This window comes from Stigmatopora nigra, chromosome 2 (assembly GCF_051989575.1).
Source record: "Stigmatopora nigra isolate UIUO_SnigA chromosome 2, RoL_Snig_1.1, whole genome shotgun sequence".
In the NCBI taxonomy this organism is placed as follows: Eukaryota; Metazoa; Chordata; class Actinopteri; order Syngnathiformes; family Syngnathidae; genus Stigmatopora; species Stigmatopora nigra.
In genome coordinates, this window is record NC_135509.1 from 6234035 (window position 1) to 6258789 (window position 24755).

The 24755-nt window shown below is 37.5% G+C and overlaps 3 protein-coding genes across 31 annotated transcripts in view; 2 read left to right on the forward strand and 1 right to left on the reverse strand.

The window, feature by feature from the left end:
* The window catches only part of ptprk (protein tyrosine phosphatase receptor type K), a 66893-nt gene extending 52601 nt beyond the window's left edge, over positions 1-14292 (forward strand). For 2 of the 19 annotated variants that reach the window (XM_077737524.1, XM_077737555.1), the window contains 19 exons: positions 2478-2638; positions 2812-2847; positions 4414-4425; positions 4554-4741; positions 4976-5063; positions 5289-5365; positions 6234-6251; positions 6865-6901; positions 7065-7162; positions 7374-7490; positions 7630-7784; positions 7893-8028; positions 8895-9044; positions 9343-9516; positions 11219-11350; positions 11437-11562; positions 11675-11838; positions 12293-12428; positions 12636-14292. In XM_077737524.1, coding sequence (XP_077593650.1) covers positions 2478-2638; positions 2812-2847; positions 4414-4425; positions 4554-4741; positions 4976-5063; positions 5289-5365; positions 6234-6251; positions 6865-6901; positions 7065-7162; positions 7374-7490; positions 7630-7784; positions 7893-8028; positions 8895-9044; positions 9343-9516; positions 11219-11350; positions 11437-11562; positions 11675-11838; positions 12293-12428; positions 12636-12689 — 2059 coding nt within the window. In that variant the 3' untranslated portion in view covers positions 12690-14292. Of the gene's footprint in view, positions 1-2477; positions 2639-2811; positions 2848-4413; positions 4426-4553; positions 4742-4963; positions 5064-5288; positions 5435-6233; positions 6252-6864; positions 6902-7064; positions 7163-7373; positions 7491-7629; positions 7785-7892; positions 8029-8894; positions 9045-9342; positions 9517-10527; positions 10546-11218; positions 11351-11436; positions 11563-11674; positions 11839-12292; positions 12429-12635 lie in introns of all 19 variants that reach the window. The other 17 variants (XM_077737573.1, XM_077737586.1, XM_077737581.1 and 14 more) reach the window with 15 other exon arrangements.
* Positions 14293-14695: 403 nt separating this feature from the next.
* dlgap2b (discs, large (Drosophila) homolog-associated protein 2b) overlaps positions 14696-24755 on the reverse strand; it is a 52775-nt gene continuing 42715 nt past the window's right edge. For all 6 annotated transcript variants that reach the window (XM_077712011.1, XM_077712010.1, XM_077712009.1 and 3 more), the window contains 2 exons: positions 21217-21369; positions 14696-20705 (listed from right to left, as the gene is read on the reverse strand). In XM_077712011.1, the coding sequence (XP_077568137.1) occupies positions 20490-20705; positions 21217-21369 (369 nt within the window). In that variant the 3' untranslated portion in view covers positions 14696-20489. The remainder of the gene's footprint in view (positions 20706-21216; positions 21370-24755) is intronic.
* The window catches only part of LOC144193252 (uncharacterized), a 42343-nt gene continuing 39500 nt past the window's right edge, over positions 21913-24755 (forward strand). For 3 of the 6 annotated variants that reach the window (XM_077712025.1, XM_077712027.1, XM_077712028.1), the window contains exons 1-3: positions 21913-22208; positions 22475-22762; positions 22855-23094. In XM_077712025.1, coding sequence (XP_077568151.1) covers positions 22016-22208; positions 22475-22762; positions 22855-23094 — 721 coding nt within the window. In that variant the 5' untranslated portion in view covers positions 21913-22015. Of the gene's footprint in view, positions 22209-22474; positions 22763-22854; positions 24149-24755 lie in introns of those variants that run through there. The other 3 variants (XM_077712029.1, XM_077712023.1, XM_077712024.1) reach the window with 3 other exon arrangements.

Genomic DNA, 24755 nt, shown 5'->3' on the forward strand with positions numbered 1-24755 from the left:
TGTTATTTTTTTTAAAGATGCAGTATACTTTTTTCAAGACAAAACACACATTTCCAGCTCTTGACCAACCAACCAGCCAAAGCCATCCTCATTGACGCCCCACCAGGGTGGGGGACAATTCACCGCCACCTCAGTCATGCCAGCTTTTTCTGCATTCAAATAATTTTGCACACAGTATTTGGCTGCAATGAATGAATGAAAAAAATAGCATAGCATGCACAAAGCTATTGGAAATGTAATCCCAAAGGACTGAACTGAATGTGAATTGCCCTCAGCCCCGGTGTCCTCTACATGCTCCAAAGTGGCTCTGATGCAGACGTCTTGCTCAAGGGCTCAAGCTGTCCACAAAGCAGGCCAAAGTGGGGCCACACGGGCCTGAGCGTGTTTGAAATTTGAAAAAAGAATGCTGCACTTGTGACTTGTAGCTCTTTGTGTGCATGTAGTCATGTGACCATCCATCTGCCCATCAAGTCACAGGTATCATGGACACTTGCGCATATTTGTGGATCTCAACCACTGTGGGAGGCTTTTTGTGTTTTTTTTGCTACACTGGTGGTTTATCTGATTGACACGACTTGTTTCCTATGCTTCCGGCTGTTTCTCACTGGTTGGAGCCAGATGTTTGTTTCACCCATTTTAAATGACCTGATTTAGATAGAGTATTCAAATTAGGTGGAAAATCTCTATCTATCTGTAGGTCTTTTATTTTTATTTTTCTGTTACTTGGGCATTTTGTGTCACTTGGTTAGTGCGGTGGGTGTGGCTATATGGGTGTGTCTTGTGTGTCTGTGGCCTAAGCAGCGGTGTTGGTGTGTTTTGAGGGCAGAAAAAGGTAAAAAAAACTAAAAAAAAAAACTAATGAAAAGCAAAAGAAAGACTTATAAAACAGCATGCTTCCTGCCCACCTACAGGGAAGAGATCAGAGCTGTATAAGGGTATCAGTCTGACAACTAAGAATCTTTGTTTTCACAAAAACATTCAAAGAACTGATGCCTATGAATCATCAGAATATGAAAAATATTTTTTCTACGGTTACTCCATCAGTAAAAATGATGCAATAATTATTAAGTTTTTAGGAATTTAAGTTGTCTGAACTGATACGTAGCTATGGCTCTGGATATGGAACTTTCCTGCATGCTTTGTCATGCTCAAAGTCCTCTAAAGTCTCAATTTTACTTGTGTTTAATAGGCTGAAACTTCTGAGAAAACTACCTCGCTCGTATAGATATAATAACACTGTGGTTTTTCATCTGTGGGAAGCATTCTCTCATTGTAACTTTTTTTTTCTTCCTGTGCTTTCTCAAACACTTCTTTATTTCATTGTGTGGTGAAGAAAAATCGTAAGGTGTCTGGCTAAGATACATTGCTCCTGAGGTTTTCCTTTCATATTGCTTTGCTTTATATGGCCTTGCCTTAAACTAGATTCTCATGATCAATAGCGTGTTTGTAAATGGAATGTGTTCAAATGGCCACTGTCAGATAAAGAAATCTTTCACTTTATCTCAGCAATAAAGCTGGATTTTTCACTTAGGGCTTTTCTTTGGTTAACCTCGCGGTCAAAGGTTATTTCTTCTAGCCCATGTCCCTTTTGGTCCTGTAGCTGAGCCTTATGTACATGCTGGAATCCACTATTGAACATCTGCCATCCTTGCCTGTCTCTTTTCCTCTTTTTTTCTTCCTCTCCTCTTTTCTTCTCCTTTTCCTTTGCATCTTGAATCAGCTACCTGCAGTCCACAGCTTGGCTATTTACCTTTTACATTGTATTTCCTCAAATTGTGGCACCCAGAAAAATAGTTTGATGGACTTTTCTAAATTGGAAAATGCTACTCTAGAATAGACACAAGCTGTTATGATTTTAACACGAAAGATAACAGCTAATATAAATGCAAAATACGGTTGTTCAAAGTTTTGAAGAATTAGAAAATGTAGAAAATACAGAAGACACCACCCCTTAGGAACTATCATACCACAAACATGACACTCAAAATAGGTTGAAAAATAGCTACAAGAGTGTAGTAATGTTTAATTTTCTTTCAAATAACATAGCATAACAATGTGTCTTGTATTATATTTATGAATTTACCTGTGACAAAAATGATCATTCACTCATCTTACTCGTAAGAGTTGCGGGGGAAAGACAAACAACACCCTAGACTGGTCGCCAGGCAGCCTTAGAGACAGACGACCATTTCCACTCACAATCATACCACCACCAGCGGGAATCGAGCCCACATCTGTCCCCAACAAAGTTATTTGTGAAAAAACCCGTTAGAAAAAAACAAAAACAACTGTTTTCCTACCTATATTTGCAATTAATTCTATCATAATCCATCCCTAGCCACTGTGTGAGGAAATATACTTTATGTCATGCTCCCTTATTGGACAAAGTAAAGCAGTGGCCTGCAGGCCAGCTGGTGCCAATATCATCAGATGTGTTTGAATCTAACTTAACTCAATTGTCTTTTCACCCCCAATAGGAAGCTTGCTAAGAAGCGCAAGGACGCCATCGGAACAACCCGCCAGGAAATGACACATATGGTGAACGCCATGGACCGTAGCTACGCCGACCAGAGCACTCTACACGCAGAGGACCCCATGGCGGTGACCTTCATGGACTCACACAATCACAACAACAGATGTACGTTAATTCATTCTCATCTCAGTCATATGAGCAGCATTGATAATTAATGTAGTTATTTAAATGTTAGAATTCAAATGCCTGAGAGAATAAAACCTAATGCACATGCAGTGCTCATTTGCGTGAAGGGTGAAAAAACGCCAACATTTCCTCACATTGCTTCCTCCCCGCAGCGCCCAACGATCCGCTGGTCCCCACTGCTGTGTTAGGTGAGACCCCCCAATGGGTTGACTATGTGACATCACTTACCCCCAACAAATAGGCCATAGCAATCACCTGTCATCATCATCTTCAATGAGACCCTTGTCTTGTATGTTCATGTGCATCAATTCAGTCCTGACTTGAAATGAAAAGGAATTCTCATTTAAAAAACGCCTCCATCACATCTTGGAGTCTCTTGTTTGTCGTATCTCTTGTTTGTCGTACCTCCAGCATCTACCTCTGCATGGATGGTGACTTTAGCTTGATTAATAAGGCTTATCCAAGCCTAAGGAATAATAGAAAGCTACAATACGCTGCCATAGAAAGCACAGCAAAGTAAACATTGCCTGTTGGGAAAGATGTATAAATATGGCAAATCACAATATCATGTGTGAAAAGTTACTTCTTAACAAGCGAGCAGGCCATATTTACCGTGACTTCAATCATTCTCACGCTCCGGCAATGCTTTGTCTTTCCCACTGAGCATTGGGATAGTCGGCGTAATTACAAACACTCCTTGGAGATCTCATTAATTCCACTCTTGTGTCTAGTTTTGAGAGACATCTAATTCATATTGCTCTACACAATAACAGACTCCGATTCTTCAGAAAAGAAGAATTATTTTGTCTTTACCGGCCAGTAAGATTAACGTGCATCTGTGATATTTAATTCCCACCCATGAAAACGTTGGTTTTTCGCCAAAGACTAGATCCAATTGTCTACTGAGATGTTTTCACGCCTCGGGCTGGTTCGGAGTTGTCAGAGATGCACAATCAGTTGAAACATCTCCCTTAAGGACTCCAAAACCTCAACAAACAACCAAACTCTGTTGATCAACAGTGTTCCTTATCCTTTAATTCAGACTGAAAGATGTTGTTCCACTCTGTCCCGGCACATCACGTCACAGAATAGGAGGGAGTAGTAATAAAGTAGGGAATTAAAAGACGCTGTCAGGTCAGGTTTACCGTTAATTGGCAATAACAAAGCTCAACAGACATTAATGAGCTAACACGTGCTTGCAGCTAAGAAAAGCATTGGATAGATGGAATATACAGTGTCAGTTGATATGTAACTACGAAGACTAAACAGTCAAATGTGTGGCGACATAGAGTTTCGGCATTATCCCCTGCGTCAATCAACACAACCAGCCTCTATTGATCAAAAACATTGTGTGCTTTCCTCCATTTTAATTGAATATATTTTTTATTTATGATGTGCGATTCAATGCCAGTCAAAATCATCTTAATTTGGATGAACTTAAAAACATTCATTCATTCATTTTCTGAATCCCTTATTCTCACAATGGTCATGGGGTGCTGGAGCCTATTCCATCCAACATAGGGGATTATTTACATACACAGGGGTGATTTAATGTTCTAACACATTGTAAAAAAAAAACTAAAAAGCCTTTTTTGGGGATAAACTATTGACATTTCCCATTTGCCATTCCCCATCAATCTGGGAAAGCTTCATTCATTATGTGCGTCTCTTTATAAATCCTTACCCTGATAAATCCCACTCATTCCACTGTCTGACATTTTACTCTCTTTTTTTTCTGCTGCTTGGACATGTAGTTCCAATAACAGGTAAGTATCTAAATACAATTAAAAAAAATGGAAGCTATTGATATGATTTTTATCTTAACTAATAACATTTAATAAATTGAGGATCCCTCTGCCAGATTGAATTTGAAATGATTTCCTCTCCCGTCCAGACGAAAACCACAGTGCGTCGGCTGCAGAGAACAGCAGGCTCCTGGATGTCCCCCGCTATCATTGTGAGGGGACCGAATCTCCTTATCAGACTGGACAGCTTCACCCCGCCATTAGAGTGGCTGACCTCCTTCAACACATTAATTTGATGAAGACTTCCGACAGCTATGGCTTTAAGGAGGAGTATGAAGTAAGTCAGTAGGTGTAATTTGTGCTTTTGTGTACTATATGATGGAGTTAGGTTGAATTTGTGAAAAGATGCAAAATTAAATGTTTCTGCAAATGTTCATGAACAAAGTTGGATTTTGTTGGTTTGCAGTATAAACTAGCATGTCATAAACAATTGGTTTGTTTAGTTTTTGCATGCTTTACTTCTGAATCACATTTAACGTTTCCTTTTTTGCGTTTGTTGTTGGTGATACAGAGTTTTTTTGAAGGCCAATCAGCAACTTGGGATGTGGCAAAGAAGGATCAAAACCGCACCAAGAACCGTTACGGCAATATTATTGCATGTAAGTAATTCTATACATTTTTAAGGAGACCGCTTTTAAATTGAAAAGGCATAACTTTTTACATTTCCAGGAGAATTAAAAGGAAAAACACGGAAAGAGACAGACTCAATAGAAAGTGAAAACACCAGAGACTTATTGATGATGTTTTTTTGCCTCATCCATCTCACTCCTGTCTTTTTATCTTTCCCTTTACCTTCTATACTGCATTTCTGTCTCTTTCTTTAGATGATCATTCAAGGGTTATTCTCCAGCCCATTGAAGATGACCCTTCCTCTGACTACATCAACGCCAACTACATCGATGTAAGTGGAAACGCGCCGAATGCTACTATTGGCTCCCAACGAAACCAACGAAACCACACTCCCTCGCTCGTATGTCAGGCCTCTATACCTTTACTCACATCTCCAATTCATCCATTGCTCCATTTTCATTCATTCCATTACTTTTAATTAGCATCCATACATTTCGTCATTTGATTTTGTGTTGATGCATTTTGGCAGTTTGGAATGTTTTGGGGGGTTTTGCAATTACATTGAAATACTTCACTATTTGGCAATAATTTATTTAGATAACACCACATTTAAAAATTTAATAAATAGATATGTGGCAGTATGTTTGTTGGTGTAAGATCACATGGTGGCTATTAACTTTAAAGAGGAACCTGACTTTAAACAGACCATTTGAATGAAATGATCCCCCACATTATTCTATTATCAACGTTTTTTCCATTCATTTCTCCTTTTGATTCATCAAACTTTACCTTTTTCATTTGCATTATCATCTGCAGTCACCTTTCCATCAAGTCTTGCCTTTTTGGTTTTGTTTATTTGGTTTTAGTGGAATTTATTGTCATTAGTTTGCTTGCTGGTCATGACACACTGCAGTAGAACTAAAAGTATTACAGTGTACACTCAGAATACTATAAACGAACTAAAAAAGAGAGCATTTGGGGTAATTTTTCTTATATAATTTTCTATAGATTTGTCCTCTGAATAGTTTCATTGTAGCTTTTTTTTGTGCACGCATGCTTGTTTTTTTTTCTGCATGCACATGCCACATCAATGCAACTTTTCTGTTCCTGGTTGACGCTCACTGACATTATTGTACTCTTTCTTTCTTTCCTTCCTTCTTTGTTCCACTCGATCTTTCTGCCTGTGGCTTGGCCTGTAGATTTGGCTGTACAGGGATGTAAGTATCACTGTAGTATCTGTCATTCATGCGCTTTAAACTCAACACCCGTTTTACATCCATTAGTACACCAAGCCATCCTTAAATGCTCAAGGCCAGCCTTTGTTCACACTTTTTATGATCTCCCTGTGTGAGCGATTTCACCTCATCTCGCACTATGTATTTTTTTCTTTCTTTCGCTTTGCACTGCTGTCACTGTGCTTGTCTAATCTGTTTCTTTGACATATACTTAGTGTCATTGCCAAATGCACATGACAGTTGTAAAGGTGACACATTTCATCATCTCTTATGACTTTGGTTTTATGAAAGGTCACAAACTATGGGGAATTTGACATCAAAATTACTATATGTGGTGTTTTTAGAATGGTTTATATAAGAAAATTAACAGTCAAAATGTAGTTTTGTCAGTTTGAATATAAAATAGAAATTTGGATTGTATGAGTTATGTTTTTATCTTAAATTACATCACCCATCAAGTGTATGGTTGATATACAAAATCTAGGAGATGTGGTAAAGTACTGAGTTTTCTGTTTTATTAATTGCTGTCCAGATCATATATGATTCAAAATATTTTTCAATTATTGCATTATGTGACCCCTCTGTTTGTTTTTAGGGTTATCAGAGACCAAGCCACTACATTGCTACTCAAGGTGAGCCAAACAAATAATAATAACTCTTTTAGTGCAATTAACAATGAATTTCCAATCATATGCCAATTAGGTGGTTTAGATGTTTATCATTGAGTTAATAAATGGGAAAGCTAATTTTAAAAATGAGTAACAAACACATTTTTGTCACCTATTGTTTTTATAGGGCCTGTGCATGAGACTGTGTATGACTTCTGGAGGATGGTTTGGCAGGAACAGTCAGCCTGTATTGTCATGGTGACCAATCTAGTGGAGGTTGGAAGGGTATGTTGTTCTTTCTCTTCATAGTTCTGCCAAATATTGAGCTAAGGTCCATTACCTGTAGCCGAAATGGTAAAAAGTGGTTATGTAGAGTACTTTGAGCATAAATCACAGTAATCCTAGTTCAACTAATCATGATATTTTTTTATATAATATCTCCAGGGAAACACTCTCAGAAGAAAAAAAATATTGTTGTTTTTTTATTTTCCTCCAGGTGAAGTGCTATAAGTACTGGCCGGATGATGCAGAGGTTTACGGTGACTTTAAGGTGACTTTTGTCGAGGTGGAGCCGCTTGCTGAATATGTGGTCCGCACATTTACATTGGAAAGGGTAAACACATTATTGTATCTCATTTATACATTAGTCATATGATTTTTGCTGACTATGCTATTCAACATAGTTACACATTCAATTCTAAATGATGATTTTAACATGTGACCTTCTTTTATTCTAATTTCTTTCTCCTCAGCGTGGTTTCAATGAAGTCCGTGAAGTCAAGCAGTTCCACTTCACAGGCTGGCCTGATCACGGGGTCCCATATCACGCCACGGGACTACTTTCCTTCATCCGTCGGGTTAAAATCTCCAATCCACCATCAGCTGGGCCTATTGTGGTCCATTGCAGGTATACATTAACTGCACTCACTATCACGTGTACAGCCATGCATCAGTGATCCATTCACACTGAAAATTACTATTTATATTTATCTTTTTCTTTACTTTCTCCGTGCAGTGCTGGAGCAGGACGCACCGGCTGTTTCATCGTCATCGACATCATGTTAGACATGGCAGAGAGGGAAGGCGTCGTGGATATTTACAACTGCGTCAAAGCGCTACGGTCCAGGAGGATCAACATGGTACAGACTGAGGTGACTGCATTACCCATCATCCATCCGCATCAACATGCTAGGGCCAGACACGGTAAAACAACGACGCACTGTTGGAAACGTGATACGGTACAGCTTCAAGGGACGACAACCATAACATCTTTCATCTGTTTGTTGTTGTGTTGTTGAGTCTTTGCTGTTCACTCCAATGTCATGAATGTTAGAATTTGCAACTTATTTCATAAATAGGTATAAAATATTACCAGCATAATAAGAAAAACTCCTGAAGTAGTTTTGTTGCTTTCTTGAATTGGGTATCGGACTACCACTTTAAGATTCTATTTTAACTTTTTTAGTGTCTTTTAAAATGTATTGATTTTCTTATTAGTGGTAAGTATGTCTTAGTTCCTTATATATAAAATATAGACTATATAGTTTCGTCTCATTGATGCGCTTTAAATAAAAAAGTAGTGTTATTTTTTTATAAGCAACAACCCCAATTCTAATAAATTTGGAGAAGTTGTGTTAAGCATAAATAAAAACAGTTGATTTTAAATTGAGGTTACATTTTAAATCCATTCAAGTGTACTCTAAACTAATGGCGCGATTCATGCTTTTTAACAAATTTCTACTTCTCATTCTTTAACAATTGCAACAATAATAGTCTTAAAATCAAAGTTTTAAATGTACCTTTATTAATCAAAGCCTTTTAAATTACAAATATTATGAAAAATGTCAACTAAAATCTTCACTACTCACCACCACGAAACCACCCGCCACCCACCACCTCTCACTCACTGTTTGTTTGCTCACCTTCAACAAGTTGTTGATGTCACACCGATCACCGTTCTTAGATATTTATGTGCGTGGGTGCTGTCATAAAAACACTCTTCTTCTAAACTCCTCAGGAGCAATACATATTTATCCACGATGCCATATTAGAAGCATGTCTCTGTGGAGAAACAGCCATTCCTGTCTGTGAGTTCAAAGCAGCTTTCTATGAGCTCATCCGGATCGATTCCCAAACCAACTCGTCCCACTTGAAGGATGAGTTTCAGGTAAGTTTTTCATCTTCATTCAATAGATTAGCTTCCAAGTCATGTACAGAAAATATTCATGTAAATGAGCTCGGAAAAGTCTCATTTTACACATAATCAGACACCTCATTGAGCTCACTATTTGTAGACAACCAATTAAAAAGGCAATTTTCCACATTGTGCTTCTTTTTTAACAAAAATCGACGACTTCTGTCATCTATTTTCAACAGCATGATTTCATAAACTTGCTCATGCAAACATTTTGACTTCTGCAACCCATTAAACTCACACTGGTGCATTATCTTGATTTGTCCTCCAGACTTTAAACTCCGTGACTCCTCAGCCTCAGCCTGAAGACTGCAGCATTGCGTTGTTGCCTAGAAACCAGGATAAGAACCGTTTCATGGACGGTCTTCCTCCTGACAGATGCTTGCCCTTCCTCATCACCATAGATGGGGAAAGTAGCAACTACATTAATGCGGCTCTAATGGACGTAAGTTTACACAACTAAACATAATATGTTACATTGAAAACTGTGCCAAACATAACTTCTTGCCGCACTATTTTTTAAACTCTTTGAAAAAAAATAAGGGCGGAAAGTTGAATACTTTACACGTGTTGATAATAACACTAAAGGCACTACTGGTCAAACATTTTAGAACAGTCAACAGTGGGAATGTAAATAGATTTAAATCAGTGCAAAAAGCGAATGATGATCTTTTTCTAAAACCTTTGACCAGTAGAGTCCATACAAAATATGGATGCAAATGTTTATTCAGTTACTCACACACAAACACACACACACACAAAGTCTCCCCTCCCTGTTTGTGTGATGCTGTGTTTGTGATTTAAGCACACAAGAAAGCTAGAGACAAATCCAGGTTCTGATTAAAAGGAAATCAAGTGCCTTCTCTGCAGTACAAAAAAGAAACATCTTAAATAGTGGCCTTGACATGCTTTATGTCACGACTTAGTCAACCAAATTGTACTGTGGATGTATATTCTTATATGGGAGATTTTCCATTGTCAGTTTTAGTTTGGCTGCTTAGTTTTTGTTGCTGTTCGAGTTTCTGGAGATGACATAGTGTGTTGTGTTTTCATGAGAAATTTGAAGGATGTTAATGGAAAACAATCTGCTGTAATTAGGAAAGAACCCATCTTATTCAAATAAGCTGTTAATGACAAAATGCAGTGTTTTTGTTTAGCATTACGATTACAATAGCTCTACTACTTAAAGCTTGCATAGGCACAGAGCCAAGTCTACAGTATATGAAGTATAGTGATTTTTCCTTTACCATCCTGCTAATTTCTCATGATGAATACTTTAGTGTGACTGCTGAGATGAGAATTTTTAATGGTTGTACAGTAGTGCAATTTGCATGTTGAGTTAAACCTTTCAGGAGGGCTAATCATAGTCGGATTGTGATTAAATCAAATGGACTTCAGTGCAGTTTGTAAAATTCCATCCTAGTTAAACTTGCCTTTTGGCCTCTTTCTAACCAAGCTGTCAGAGGAGTTCCAGGTAAACGGGATTTCACTTCAAATCTTCCAATACTGGATTTGTTTCATGGCTTTGCTGTCTTTCCACCAGCCACCATGTTCAATGTTTTGCCTTTAACGCCCCGAGCTCACGTGCGGTTCCTTGTTTGTCATGTTTCCTTTCCCCAATCCCAAAAGCCATTGACACCTGTGCTATACATGTGGCTGTGTTCATTGAACTCTTTTGGACGTGACAGAATTTTAGGTGGAGCCCAGTTTGTAGTGCATGCTGCTCAACTCCTGCATGATCATGTGACCATGCATCTACCGTACTTTTCAGAGTAAAAGTCGCACCTGAATGTTAGTCACATCAGCCTATAAAGAAAAGTCACAAAGGAGAAATATATACTGTGCAAGTTGCACTGGACTATTGATTACATTGGGTTCAGAGAGCAAGAACATAGTACTAATAAGTAATCAATTGAAAAAAGTTACTCAATTCTAGAAGTAGAGGGCGTGGCATGTATAAGAAAAATACCATATAACAGGCTGGACTTGCTAAACTATATTGGAAATGTGAGACTTTGAAACACCGAAAAATACGGTTATACATAACTAGTTGATCCATCTTGCCGTGTGTGACTAAGACCGACAGAAAGCAATGTGTGCCAACTATCAAATGTTGAACTGGCTTCTTTTTTGTCATTGACTTTCAGAGCTACAGACAGCCTGCAGCCTTCATTGTCACTCAGCACCCTCTGCCCAACACGGTTAAAGATTTCTGGCGCCTTGTTTATGACTATGGGTGCACCAGTCTGGTGATGCTGAATGAGATTGACCTCGCGCAGGTATGTTATGACACAAAAACGATCTCTAGGCCATGTTTGTGTGTGTGTGTGTGTTCTTGAATTTATTAGGAACATTTTCTATGCAGGGCTGTCCACAGTACTGGCCAGAAGAAGGCATGTTGCGTTATGGGCCTGTCCAAGTAGAATGTATGTCCTGTTCAATGGACTGTGATGTGATTAGCAGGCTGTTCAGAGTCTGCAACCTTACCAGGGTGAGTCTTCACATACATCCTTATTTTGGCAGACTTATTTTTATACTTTATTAGTGTAATGTTGAGAAAGACTGAATGTGCGTATATGTCTAACCGTGGCTATTTGTGTTAGCCTCAGGAAGGCTACTTGATGGTCCGTCAGTTCCAATACTTGGGCTGGGTGGGCCACAGGGAGGTCCCAGCCTCCAAGAGGTCCTTCCTCAAGCTCATCCTGCAGGTGGACCAGTGGCAGCGTGAAGGAGAGGAGGGGGAGGGCAGAACTATTGTCCATTGCCTGTAAGTAAACACTTTGAGTTTTCCGTTATGTTTTGGATGGAGTTTTTTTTTTTTTGCTTAAAAGAGCCACCTAAAAGAATTTGATTGGGGAATAATATCAGTGTGAGCAACTTCCAAATACACAAGCATTGTAGTTTATTTAAAACCAGACCAGAGACTTTATTCTCAAATAAGCTACTTTGTACCTACTTTGCATTTTACTATAAGGCTTTTTCCTCTTTATTCAAAGAGGGAACTAAACTAAATACACAGTTCAAAGCTTGCGATGGTTTCCCCACTAGATGGAGCCTGTGTAATACATTTATGAAAAGGACAGTATTATTACATTGAATGAGTTCACCCAATTGAGGGAAGCAGAACATTTTTATTTTATGTTTATATCCACCATTATGTGATAGTTAAAAAACAGACCTATTTTTTAAAATGCATATGCATGTGTGTTTTTTTTGTTTAGAAATGGAGGTGGCCGTAGTGGCGTGTTCTGTGCCAGCAGCATTGTATGCGAAATGGCAAAAAGGCAGAGCGTGGTTGACGTCTTCCACGCCGTCAAAACGTTGAGGAACAGCAAACCCAACATGGTGGATGCTCCAGTGAGTCCAAACATTGATTACTTTTTATTTAAATCATTTGTCACCCTTTTAAATAACACCAAGGTAACTAGTATCTATTATAACATAGTGGTTCACTGCCATTTTTAACCCTGATGTGATGCTGTCATATTTGTGTTTTTAAGAGGATAACAATGACTAAATTGGAAATGGACATGAATAAGATTTAAGTATTGTCTGTGTCAATAGGAGCAGTACAGGTTCTGCTACGACCTGGCACTGGAGTTCATTGAGACCTCCTAAAGGTGCGGAAAAAGAAAAAAAATTGAAACACCATCCATCCTTTTGCCACCACCGCCCACCTCACCACACGGCGACCGCTCACTCCCAGCATCCTATAGCAGTTTCATCCGGATGGATTTCGAACAGCCGCTGTCAAGGAGATTTTAACGCTTCTTTATTATACAGCTCGAGTGCCAGTGAACCCCAAAAAATGAGGGGCCACAAGTCCACATAGTTTGGTCTTTCAACACACTATTATTGCCACCAGCTTCAGATGTTATTGATGTTCTTTTTCAACTCTTTTGAGTTCCACAGAATCCCATCTTGAACGCCAATTGGAGAGACTGACACAAAGAACGTTTACATGTTGAGTATTACTTGGCTTTTTACATTTGTCATGCCATGAAGAAAAAATGTGTAGTCAAATGAAACGTGATTTTTTGTTTTGGTTTTGTTTTAAATTTTGGTCTTCTTTTGTAAGTAGATTTACTTTTAATTGTCTTTTAGTGTCAAAGTGAAGACGTTGAGTTTAATTGTATTGTAATTCACAGGGCTGGGCCCAACACATTTTCAATTCATCACACTGAATGAGATCCTTTTTTAAAGAGGTAAAGATTCATTAGTCATTCGTTATGCATCCTGATTGGCTCCCTTGGCTTTGTTTAGTTGGTACACTTGGCAGCCTACTGACGTATTTTCTCTCGTATGCCGTCGCGGATGTTTTAATCATAAGCCAAAGACTTGTTGTAAATATGTGTATACGGTTGAAGCACATTGTTCGTATTTATTGTTCACTTGCGTTACTTAAAAAGAACAATCATTCTTCACTCCACTGCCACCATTAAAAGCAATGATGGAATAGACCTATAAGTGAGGGGAGAGTGTAAAAGCAAGCTGTATATTGGAGCAGTAGAAGTACGCTAGTTTTGTTTTTTTTGTGTTTTCCAAGAATTTACTCTGTAGTATTGTCTTGTTTTCATTTGAAATGAGTCTGTGATGTTACTGTGCTTTATTTTGATGCAAAAAAACAGCCCCGTCGTACTCAGTGCAGTATTTTTGGCTCATCATCCGAAACGGGAAGAGTTGTTTTCAGCATAAAAAAAAGCGACGCTTGTGCCTAATCTTTTTTTTTTTTTTGGAGGTATTGTTTCAAACGGCATCCTGGTCGGAGAACAGGTTTTCGTGTCGTCACAATTGTGACTTTTTTGCTGACTGATGTGTTTCTGGTTCATAAAGCTCCATTAGGACAAAAAAAAGTTTGTAAATAGACTTATGTGATGATGTTTGGCTAGCAAAAAAATGCATCCTGTAAATACAGTATGTTTAAAAAGGCTCTAATGTTGAGATTTAAAATGACCGGTGAAATGTTACGGCATCACTTTTGTTTCTACAAACAAATGTTTATTCTCCAATATTTTTGGCTCTTTTTTTTTTTTTAAGGATGTCGAGCAATAGTGAAACCGTGGATTAAGTGACTTGTCACTGAAGCAAAGAAAAAGTAGAAGTGGCCATGGTTAACAGTGAGTGCCGTTTGCTGCCAAGCCAGTCTGAATATCAAGTCAATATTCATAGTTATTGTCTGTAATGTTTGACTTCTTTGCTGTAATTAAAAAAAACATCACTACTAGGACTCTTATTTTGATGGACATGGAATATTTATCAGGTAATCTCGCGTTATGTGGTTAAATAATAATCTGAAACGCTCATGCGGAAGAAAAAAATGTATATGAGGGTACGTTATCATTAGTTTAGAATGTTTTTTTTTTCAATTTATTGCTCAACGTGTAGCCAGCATTTGTTGTCATGGAAACTATATCTATACTCACTATTGACTTCCCTTTGTCAAGGTTCCTACTGCTTAAGGCATGAAGATTTTTAAAGCCATTTGAAATTAAATTGAAGACCAACTCAACAGCAAACCAAAACAAAAACATGATGGCACCTCAACTAATTTAATCCAGCAAAAAAAATAGCAACCATTTCAAACTTTGGAATTCCTTTGAAAGAAGACGCAAGTATCTCACAACTGCTTTCTTCAAAAAGTTTAATTTGCATCTTTATTTACACATGGTGGATGGCAGTATTTTAAAGAGTCAAATTATACTTTTAAACAGAAAACAAAAAATAAATCATAACATGAAATGAATTGTTGAATCTAAACTTGCATTAAAAAAAATTCTAAAAGTCTCCAGGGGTAAAGCAACCTCAAAAAAAAGGAACATTTCATATTGAAAAGAATCTTATAAGCACTAACCAATCTCTAGAATGCTGTAATACTGACCAGCAATAAAACACTAAATAATACATTCATTTTCACTACCCTGCATGCTATTTGAAGAGCCTAGAAAATTATGTGGACAAAGAAACGTTTTTAAAACAACAAAAACATGGTCAAGCGCTTCAAATAATTCTATTCAAATTAGGCATATATTATATATATTTATATATGTATATTTTTTGTACAAATACAGAATATTTGGCATTTAAATTCATCCTCATATTTCTCAACAATTCAAAATAGAATGACAATAACCATCTTTAACGCCACCACGTTCCGAAACAGCCTTTTTTTTTAAATGATTATTATTTTTTTATTCAATTATTTTCTACCAATGTATACAACACGACACACTTCTCCACCAAAGGCAAACAACAGTGTGACTGCTCTCTCGCCTCATAAATCTATAATTGAAGAAAACATGTATTAAAAGCGGTGACATAACCATCCATATTGTGCTAAAAAAGCAGAGTGTGGGGTGAGTCACACTCCAAAATAAACGGAATCATCACCCATATATTAAGCATGTAAACTAAGCTTATTGCTTAAGGAGCAGATAAAGCAGTGTTTCGATGATCAAGTGATGCTTTTATGAGGAGAGAGAGCATAATATGAGAAGGACATCTTTGCAGTGCACAAAATAAGAATGAAAATAAGCTTGGTTTGAGCTCGACCAGTTGGGGCGGCGTCTAGCATTTTCGAGCATGTGTGTGTTTGTCTTGAAGAAAAAGATATACCGTTCATTCAGCACCAATTTGAATATCTCTGAGGTGTCGTTAATTGATGCACTTGGCACCCAAAACAAGATCCTAACCCCACACACACACATGCTGTACAGTACACACTTATACTAATGCTGCATAGTACTCAATCATGGCCTTCAAGGCCAGCTGCAGAGTTTGTGCCAATCCCCTTTTGAAACGCTGCGAGGTAAAAACACGAGCCTACGAGTTGCTCACACTCAATTATCGTTACAATAGAGACAGCTACTTGGAAAAACAACAACCATATTTTTCGGACTATAAGTCGCACCTGAGTATAAGTCGTACCAGCTGAAAAATGTACAATAAAAGGGAAAGCGTAACGTAAGTCGCATTTTTGGGGAATTTTAGTTGATAAAAGCCAAGATAAAGCACAGACATTTCATTTAAAATTAAGTAAATAATTAGATTATAGTCAATAGCAGGCTGAATGTGTTTTTTTTTTTTTTTTTGCAAAAGAAGTTTTGTAAAGTAATATTAATTTATGTGTAAGCCCTTTTCAACACAGGTAATTCTACAGGGTTGCCATGACGACTGTTGAGGGGATAAGATAAATGTTCACCCACCGCCATTGTTGAAATTAACAATCAGTGTGAAAATAACATGTTAAATGATATAATAATGTGTGAAAAATTTGTATAATAAGTATGAGTCAGAAAAAGTAAGTAAACTGCGATTTATAGTCCTGAAAATACGGTAGTATTACTCTAGCTTAATCATCTTATTGTTTCACCAGCAAATTTGTGTATATGCTTCCCTGTGGTCAAAGTGAACACATCAGTAGAAGCAGGTAAGTTGATTAAACCAAACAAATATCACATTTTAAATACTTTTAAATGTAGTTTTTATTCATCACAGTACTGTAGAATGCTATTCATTAGTTTAACAGGTTTAAATATGTTTTAATGGTGCTTTTAATAATTTCAATAATAACAGAGGATTTGAGATACAATTAGTTTGATTGAATTAACCTCAGAAGTACTGTTTATTTTATCCTGTATATTATTAGCTGATTTTTTAATGGTTACACCCAAAAAGACCACAAAAACACACATTTTATGGTGGAATAAGCATCATTGGTTGACAAGTTATTCTTCACATCCTTCAACTTTAACTCTTCTTCCCAAAACTAATCATCGAAAAGCAGAGCTCTGTTGCTTTCCCTCATTTGACCAGCAGTCTCTTAACACAATTCAACCGTATAGTAAAATAATGCACCCCCACTCCTCTAAAAGCAATGTGGGTGAGGTCTGACTCGGCCCAGGTTACAGCCCTTTGTAACACTCAAAAAAGAAGCAGCAGTAAAAGCAGTGTATCCACCACAGCCGCCCACATGCCCATCCACACTTTAAGGCACCTGAAGAATTGTCATGTACATAATTGCCAAAGCTCCCTCATAACAAATATATTTGGCTGTCATCTTGATTATGCACATGGTAACACAATTCTATATGTTTATATTCTATACTAATAGCCCCGCATGATTCCAGTTAGTGTAAATGTGTCTGCATGTACAAGTCACACATGCAGAAGTAATGCACAAAACCCTGTAAATTTTTCAACACAAAAGACTACACATACACACTTTCTTGAAGAAAAGTAGTTGCTATACAAGATCGGTATGTGATGCAATGTTATAGTTGTTATCAAATTTGACAAGAAATTCTCACCACTTGATTATCTACAATGGAGAGAGCTGAAATAAAACCTTTTTTTAAATGAGGTAATCAAAATAAATGGTACATTTTGCTCTTGAGCTTTAAATATTAACACATGGAGTAACAAGATGGTCATGAACAGACTATTTTTAACATTGGAAGTACTGTTTAAATATTAATTTAATGATTAATTTGGTAAAAGGTGGGAGGAATATGTGGCTGAACATATTCCATGCAATTATTAGATGGCTGTTTTAGGGCTTTGTGTTAACTGGAGGGAAAAATGAAATAAAATAAAGAGTTTTTTTAAGATCCAAGTGACACTTTTTTGTTGCTGTGGCAAGGGTTACATCTAAATAATATAAAATATATTTTTAATGCCCAGGTTTCATACAAATTAACATTTTTGCATGTTTTAGAGCACCTACATTCAGAAGTGTTGTGTTTAAGGCCAGTAGAATTTGACATTTGGCCAAAAAATGAATATAATCCAGAAATGTAGACTATATGGACAAAATTTGGTTCTAAATTGCAGAAGCCCTTGATGTCATTAGTCCTACTTTTGTGTTATATCTCACACATTTTAGATAATGTATGCTTCTAAACATATGAGAACAGTTAAGGGCATAGTTGGTACTTATCTGACCTACATTAGATTTGGAAGAATTTGAACGAGACACTTTTGTGTATTAAACTAAAGTTAGGTAGCGAAAACATGCCACCCTTAACAAACTTTCGACATACAATTTATAAAACTATACTTAGCTTGCAGAAGTCCACATGATTTGTTTCTATAATCCTCCTATTATTATGGACATAGACTAAAATATGGACTTGAATGTCTATTATAATATGAAGAACACAGTACAGTAAGTTTAGTTTGCTATAATGCCCAATGGCTCAGGTTAGGCAGGGAAAAATACATTTTCTGACTTGTATGTACTTAAATAGCATTAAAGGGGACAATATGCAAAATTGATGGTATACAAATAGTTGAGTCCTTGTAGTTTATGACTAAAAAATGAAGTGTGAAATTAAATATATTGTAACCATAAAGGGTTTTTCAAAAAGAATGTGCAAAAGTCATAATGCAACGTCCAAAACATAAACATAACATTGTTATGTTTCTTTTTCTTTTTGACATTGCATGATCATTTTGGTATTCTTTTTGAAATACCCTTTATTATACTTATTAGCCACTGTTGTCAATACACATGAATAAATCTACTCAACTTATACTACAACAATGATAGCAACATGGTTGGAGCACCAGCATATAAAAGTGAAGTGCAGTGTGGTCAGGTACACAAAATACTTGAATTAAAAGTGATTTTTTGCAATCTTAAATGCTTCTATCATGGTAAATCTGTATAAATGCCATTAAAGTTCACTTCAGTTCTATTTCTAATGACTGTTCCGCAGGTTCCAACAAACAATCTTGCCTATTTCATCTACTGGGTGACCATGATGAGCACAAATTTCCCCAATAAGAGCCATCGCATCATCCCTTAAAAGTGTAAGTGAATGTTTTCTGAATTTTCCCCACCACAAGGAGTGTTGAAAACAAGCATGTCAGATTTGAACGATTAAATAAAGCTTAATATACATGATTAAAACTTGATATAGACACAACTCAGTGCTCCATATGAATGATTACAAAACTAATCTTTAACGTTTAAGCTCAATTACCTCTGTTAATGTGCAAATTGGGGAAATGAGCCCTAGCCTTATGAAAGCAAGACAAATAAAAACAACTTCTAGATTAATTTAAATATCAACAAAGAATACCATACCTTTCAATATGGCATTTAAACATGACTTTCTTAATTACAACTTTCCATGCTAATCCTCTCCTAAAGTAAGATCATATAAATAAAAAAATAGACTTAACTCCAAAGATAGTAAACAATTTAAATAATTTTAAAATAGTTTGGTTTAGTTATTTAATAATGTATTGTATGTGCACATCTTTAATACTTTCCCCCCCTTGACTGATATATAACAGGTTAATGTATGGAGTGTCTCAAAAATATATCTCCAACGTTCTTTTAGTTTGTTTTTTTTTGCACAGAAGACTTATATCTGAGGGCGAGCACATTGCAAAGATGATCCTTCCTCGTCACAATGGAGCACACACACACTCACACACATCAGCGCAAAAACAATGGGCACCATATTGATAAATCTCTGGTTTAAAAAGTCCTTGAGTGTGTCTGTGTGTGTGCACGTAGGCCCGGATTAAGGACAACACTTGGAGAGTAAAAAGCAGCACCATTTACCATTAGTAACTGACCCTTGTTAAAGTGTCATTTGCGCTTGTTTTTTTGTGGACTAAATGACGTTTTTTCTGTGTGTTTCATTGGAGCAAAACGCAGAAGCATGCCCTAATCAGTCGATTACAAATGCTGTTAAATCAACCTACCATTCTGTGTTAATATTAAATGCAGTTTGGAAGTGTGTACTCATCACAATAGCCAAACAGATAAATCATGTTGATTGTTATGATAAAAAAAACAACCAAAAAAAAAAAACAACAACTGTCCTTTGCAATTCAACTGCAACATTATCACATGAGCTTCATAAACTACATTTCCCTTGGAAATACAAACATAAATGTCGTAAGGCGCAAAATGCTTTGTTCCGTACTCTCCTTCTCGGCGACTTCTTTAGTTTATAGACGAGCAGCAAACAAGAAATATCTGTTTCGTGAGAGAAATGGATGAAGGTGGAAATGGCAGTGTGTTTTTTTTCATATTGGATTCTGCAGTTATCATATTTTAAGGATTCCAACTATTCTGATGGACTCTTTCAGTGATCCAACTCTTGGTACTTACAATGGCGATCTATATAAAATTCAATGTTGATTTGGGGAAATAGCAGCTCTCCTACAATGCTCTTTATGAACTATTAGTAACTGATGGGGTAAAGTTTGTTTAAGCTTGCTCTAAGCACCACACCCCTGATAATTAGGAGTTTAACTGAGATGGAGGACACATTTTTAAATGGTTTTAAGTAACCGAGAGACCTCCTAAAGTGGATGATGGACGTTTAGATGTGATGCCAAGAGCTGGTGTTGGATGGGGATTTAAAAATGTGAGCAGAGAGGAGATAGAGGATGTGGACCTCAAAGCCTCGTCTGAGCTTCCGGGATGTAGATCTCGATGCTGTCGGCCCGCTCGGTGGCTGAGTTCTGTCGGAACGACGCCGCACGTTTGGCCGCCATTAGTCGTCTGCGGGCTTCTTGACGTTGGCGGTCTTGAAGGTCTAGGGATCGGTCCCGCACCATGCCGCCACGTCCTCTAGTGGGCCTCTTGGTAAGAAGAGGAAGCCACTTTCGATCCTTGGGAAGGAGAAGATGTGGTATCAGCTGATCAATTTATTACAGATGGCATCATTCTTTTTCTACAGTTTGGTAAAATCTGGATCACTAAATCTCAAATGTTGGTATTTTGTTAAGTTTTATGGTACGTACATATAGTTAAAAGTACTGCATACACCACAAATCCAAAATAATTTGAACCATTGAATCCTAATATGAGATTTAAAGCTTCAACATAAAATGCACAAATAAGTAGTCAGAATAAGAAGTCTGAGATTATTACTTATTGATATGCATCTGGCAGTGTAATGACATTTTATAGTGCAGTGACAGTACTTACCGTATTGGCCGAAATTTAAGACCACCTTTGAGTCTGGATTAACTCGAGTTGAGTATGGTGACAGCTAGGTCATCACCAATTGTTACCCAATACCTGACTTTGATCATTCATCACCATTACCATCACTAATAATTGCGCAATTCCACACATATTTTTATAAGAACTTTGCTGAATCTGAGGAGGCACTCATACCTTTTTCTCAGAAATGTCCATTAGCTGCCACTGGTTGCTCTTGATCTGCTGCAGCTCTTCAAATTTGGCAGTGACGTCTTCTATAGAAAGCTGCAAGAGGTCCCAGAATCCTGCCAGGTCCTGAGATGTTGGTCTGGGCATGGCACTGGGATCCTGTTTTTAGATTCAATGAAATACACAAACAATCACATGATCAGATGTATATTCACATTTTTTACAGGCTTCATTATCCATTAATCAGTGCCACCAAAAAATCTAATTATTGGTTAAACAGTGCTGAATCAATTGGAACAAAAACCTCCACCACGGGGGCCTTTGGGGAATAGTTTGGACACCCCCAACCAAGGTTGTCTTCTTAGCCCTTTATACTGAGCATACAGCTGATTTATAGTTTTGTTCAGAATTATTTAACATCATTGTCATGTTGCAGAAAATCTGAGAAGGTAGCAAAATCTGATAAGGGAGCAAAATCTGACAGGACCCCCATTCATCCAGAGGTGAGCCCCCACCCACCCCTTCCTCCCATGCTACTTTGTCCTGAAACCATAAGAAAAATACTACTGATATCTTGTAGAGATAAAAAAGACATATTTAAAGCTCAAACTGTATCAAAACCCCCCATCAAGTCTTGCAGTGGTATGTGATGAACATGCGCGTCTCCCAAATATGTATTGACGTATTGTGTGACGTTTACGGAAGCCAAGACAGTCGGGAATCTAGCAATTTTTTTTGCTTGAAAACGTCTGTCAACGCCACACAGCGTAAGTGTACAATATTTTTTTGACATTATCCTGCAGAAATGAGTAAAGTAGAAATGCTAAGAGCATTGCTGAATGCACGATTAAGTGCGGCTGTGGAAGAAATCGCTGTTGTTTTTGCAAGCACCATCGCAGAGTACGAGGAGGAACTTTGTCGTTCAAAACAGGAGAATGAGAGACAACGTCAACAGCTTAATTCCGTTTTTACTTCTAGAGATGATGCACGAAAATCAGGTATGATCACTGTTTCACATCCAAATCAAATTATAGAAACAAGTGACGCCCCTCTCCTTTGTCAAATAAGAAAAAACGTGAAAGGCAAGTCAAACCTGCTTTCCACAATTGGCAAGAGACATTGTAAAGGAAATCATGTTGAAAAACACTGTAGGGGGGCTTCATATCCTATTTTGAGACTGTGAAAATTGTCAGATTTTCTTATGGAAAGACTAACATGTTTCCAAGGCAAGTTTCTCTTCACAATATGTATTTATGTCTTGCAGATGTCCATAAAGTTCTCCCACTTGAACAGCAGGAATGGAACTCAATCGTGGAACCGAAGAAACACAAACCCACCAAAAATGAAGACGTAGAAGAAGAAGACGACCATGTTAAACAGTTGGGGTTGCCTTGTCCTATTGTCATCTTGAAAACCGAGTATGAAGGAAAGAAATGCAGCAGCTCAAGTCAACGCGTGACGAGAGACGCTGATGGGAAATCGCAAGAAGACAGCCGAATCCGTCCACGATCAAACCCTTGCTCTGCTGCCCCTGATGATGAACACCCGAAAGGTAATAAATCTACTTCCAACATTCCATCACCCTGTCAATATATGACTATATTCTGAATAAGGATCTGGAGCTTGTCATCTTGTGTTATGCAGTTAAACATCTTCCTCCAGAACAGCAAGATGACCGATCCACAACGTGCCTCACCTTGACCTCCCAACCACAAAGGGTAGAGTGTAGCTCACCCACTGTGTTGATCAAGCAAATCGATATCGAAAATGGGTGGACAGAAGAGGCGGATAAGTGGAACATTGGTTTCAACCCGGAAGAAAAAAACAACACTATTGACTGTCCTTTGACTGGTGTTTCGAGATCGCAGGTTGATCTCGATCAAGGTGAGTTGAACAAATGGACTCAACTTCCAAATCCACTTGAAACTTGTGATAAACTCTCAAAAGATGCTTTGGCATGTCGCCCCGACAGCACACACTGGAAATGTTCTGAGTGTGGTAAAACTTTTGGTGCCAAGAAGAATCTGAGAAGTCACATGATCATTCACTTGGCAGACAAATCTGACTCTTCAGTAATACCTTATCCAGGTTTTTTAACAGACGTAGGAGAGAAACCAGATTTATCATTTAGTGATCGTTCCAGATTGGTGAAGAGCAAGAACGCACTGATTTCTGAAAAACGCTTCAAGTGCTCAGTGTGCGGTCACAGATTTTCAATAAAGGGCAATTTGTTGACCCACATGCGAGTACACACTGGAGAGAAACCGTTTCCTTGCTCAATCTGCGGTATTCGATTTAGTCAAAAAATCAGTTTGGCGCATCACATTCGAACGCACACCGGGGAGAGACCGTACTCCTGTCCAGTGTGCAAAAAAAGTTTTTCTCATCCAACGGCACAGAAAAGGCACATAAAGATACACACTGGAGAAAAGTTTTTTTGTTCTGATTGTGGGCAAGCGTTTTCTCGAAAATATACTTTGACAAAACATACACAGATGAATAAATGCAGAGTTGCAAGGAAATAATTGTTGATGTAATAGAACCGGGGTGGCGAACTATGTTGACACAAAGAGCAATTTTTTTAAAAATTATGACCGTCAAAGAGCATGTGATGTCAGAACAGCATCAAAAAATACAAATCTAAATCAGGTTTTAAATACTATTTATTTGTTTTAAGAGTGAATAGAAATAAGGGAAAAGTCTAAACTAGGCAAAGGGCCACATTCATTTCGGCCAGGAGCCACATGAGGCTCGAGAGCAGCGTGTTCGCCACCCCTGTTCTAAAACGAATAGTTAACATTGTTCCTGTGTTTAATATATGCAGGTTATGATTTTCATATTGTGAGTTGATATAGCTTCATTTTTATATAGTTTTTTAAAATATACATGGCTGTACACTGAACCTGAATATTAAAATAAAATTAACACCGACTCGGAACTTTGATGTGACTATGTGATGACCAAAGCACAAAGTTATTTGCTCTAAAGAGGATGGGAAAATAATAATACACAGCCAGACCTTTTTAATTCAGATTAAATTAAATATCAGTGAACTTTAATCGTTTTTAACAGATGAAAAAAATGAAAAAGTTTAGGATTTCCTTATTCACAAAAGGTTAACTACACATCCATGACTGATGGTGGCGGTCGTGCCCTAGAATATATCACTGTTGTCTTTTTTAATGGTCATTAAAGATAGTTAAGCAAAATAAATGATGGAAACGTTCCCATTAGTATTATGAATTTGACGCGCAAGTGTTACGTCACAGATGCGTACCTGGAGAGCGACAATCATAATGATGCACATTTATATTGTCCTCCAAGTGCAAACAAAAGTAAGTTTTTCCCTCACCTATCCTTTTCTATTTTAATAGATCGTGTTTGTGCTCAGTTTCTGAATGACAACTAAAGCGTTCCCGTCAAGAAAAGTTATCATATGATGTGTAGATACGTCACTAGGGAATTTTGAATCATAATATGACATGACTAGCTTCGGGGGTTTGCAAACTGCGTGTATATTTAACAGGTTTATTATTAACGATGAG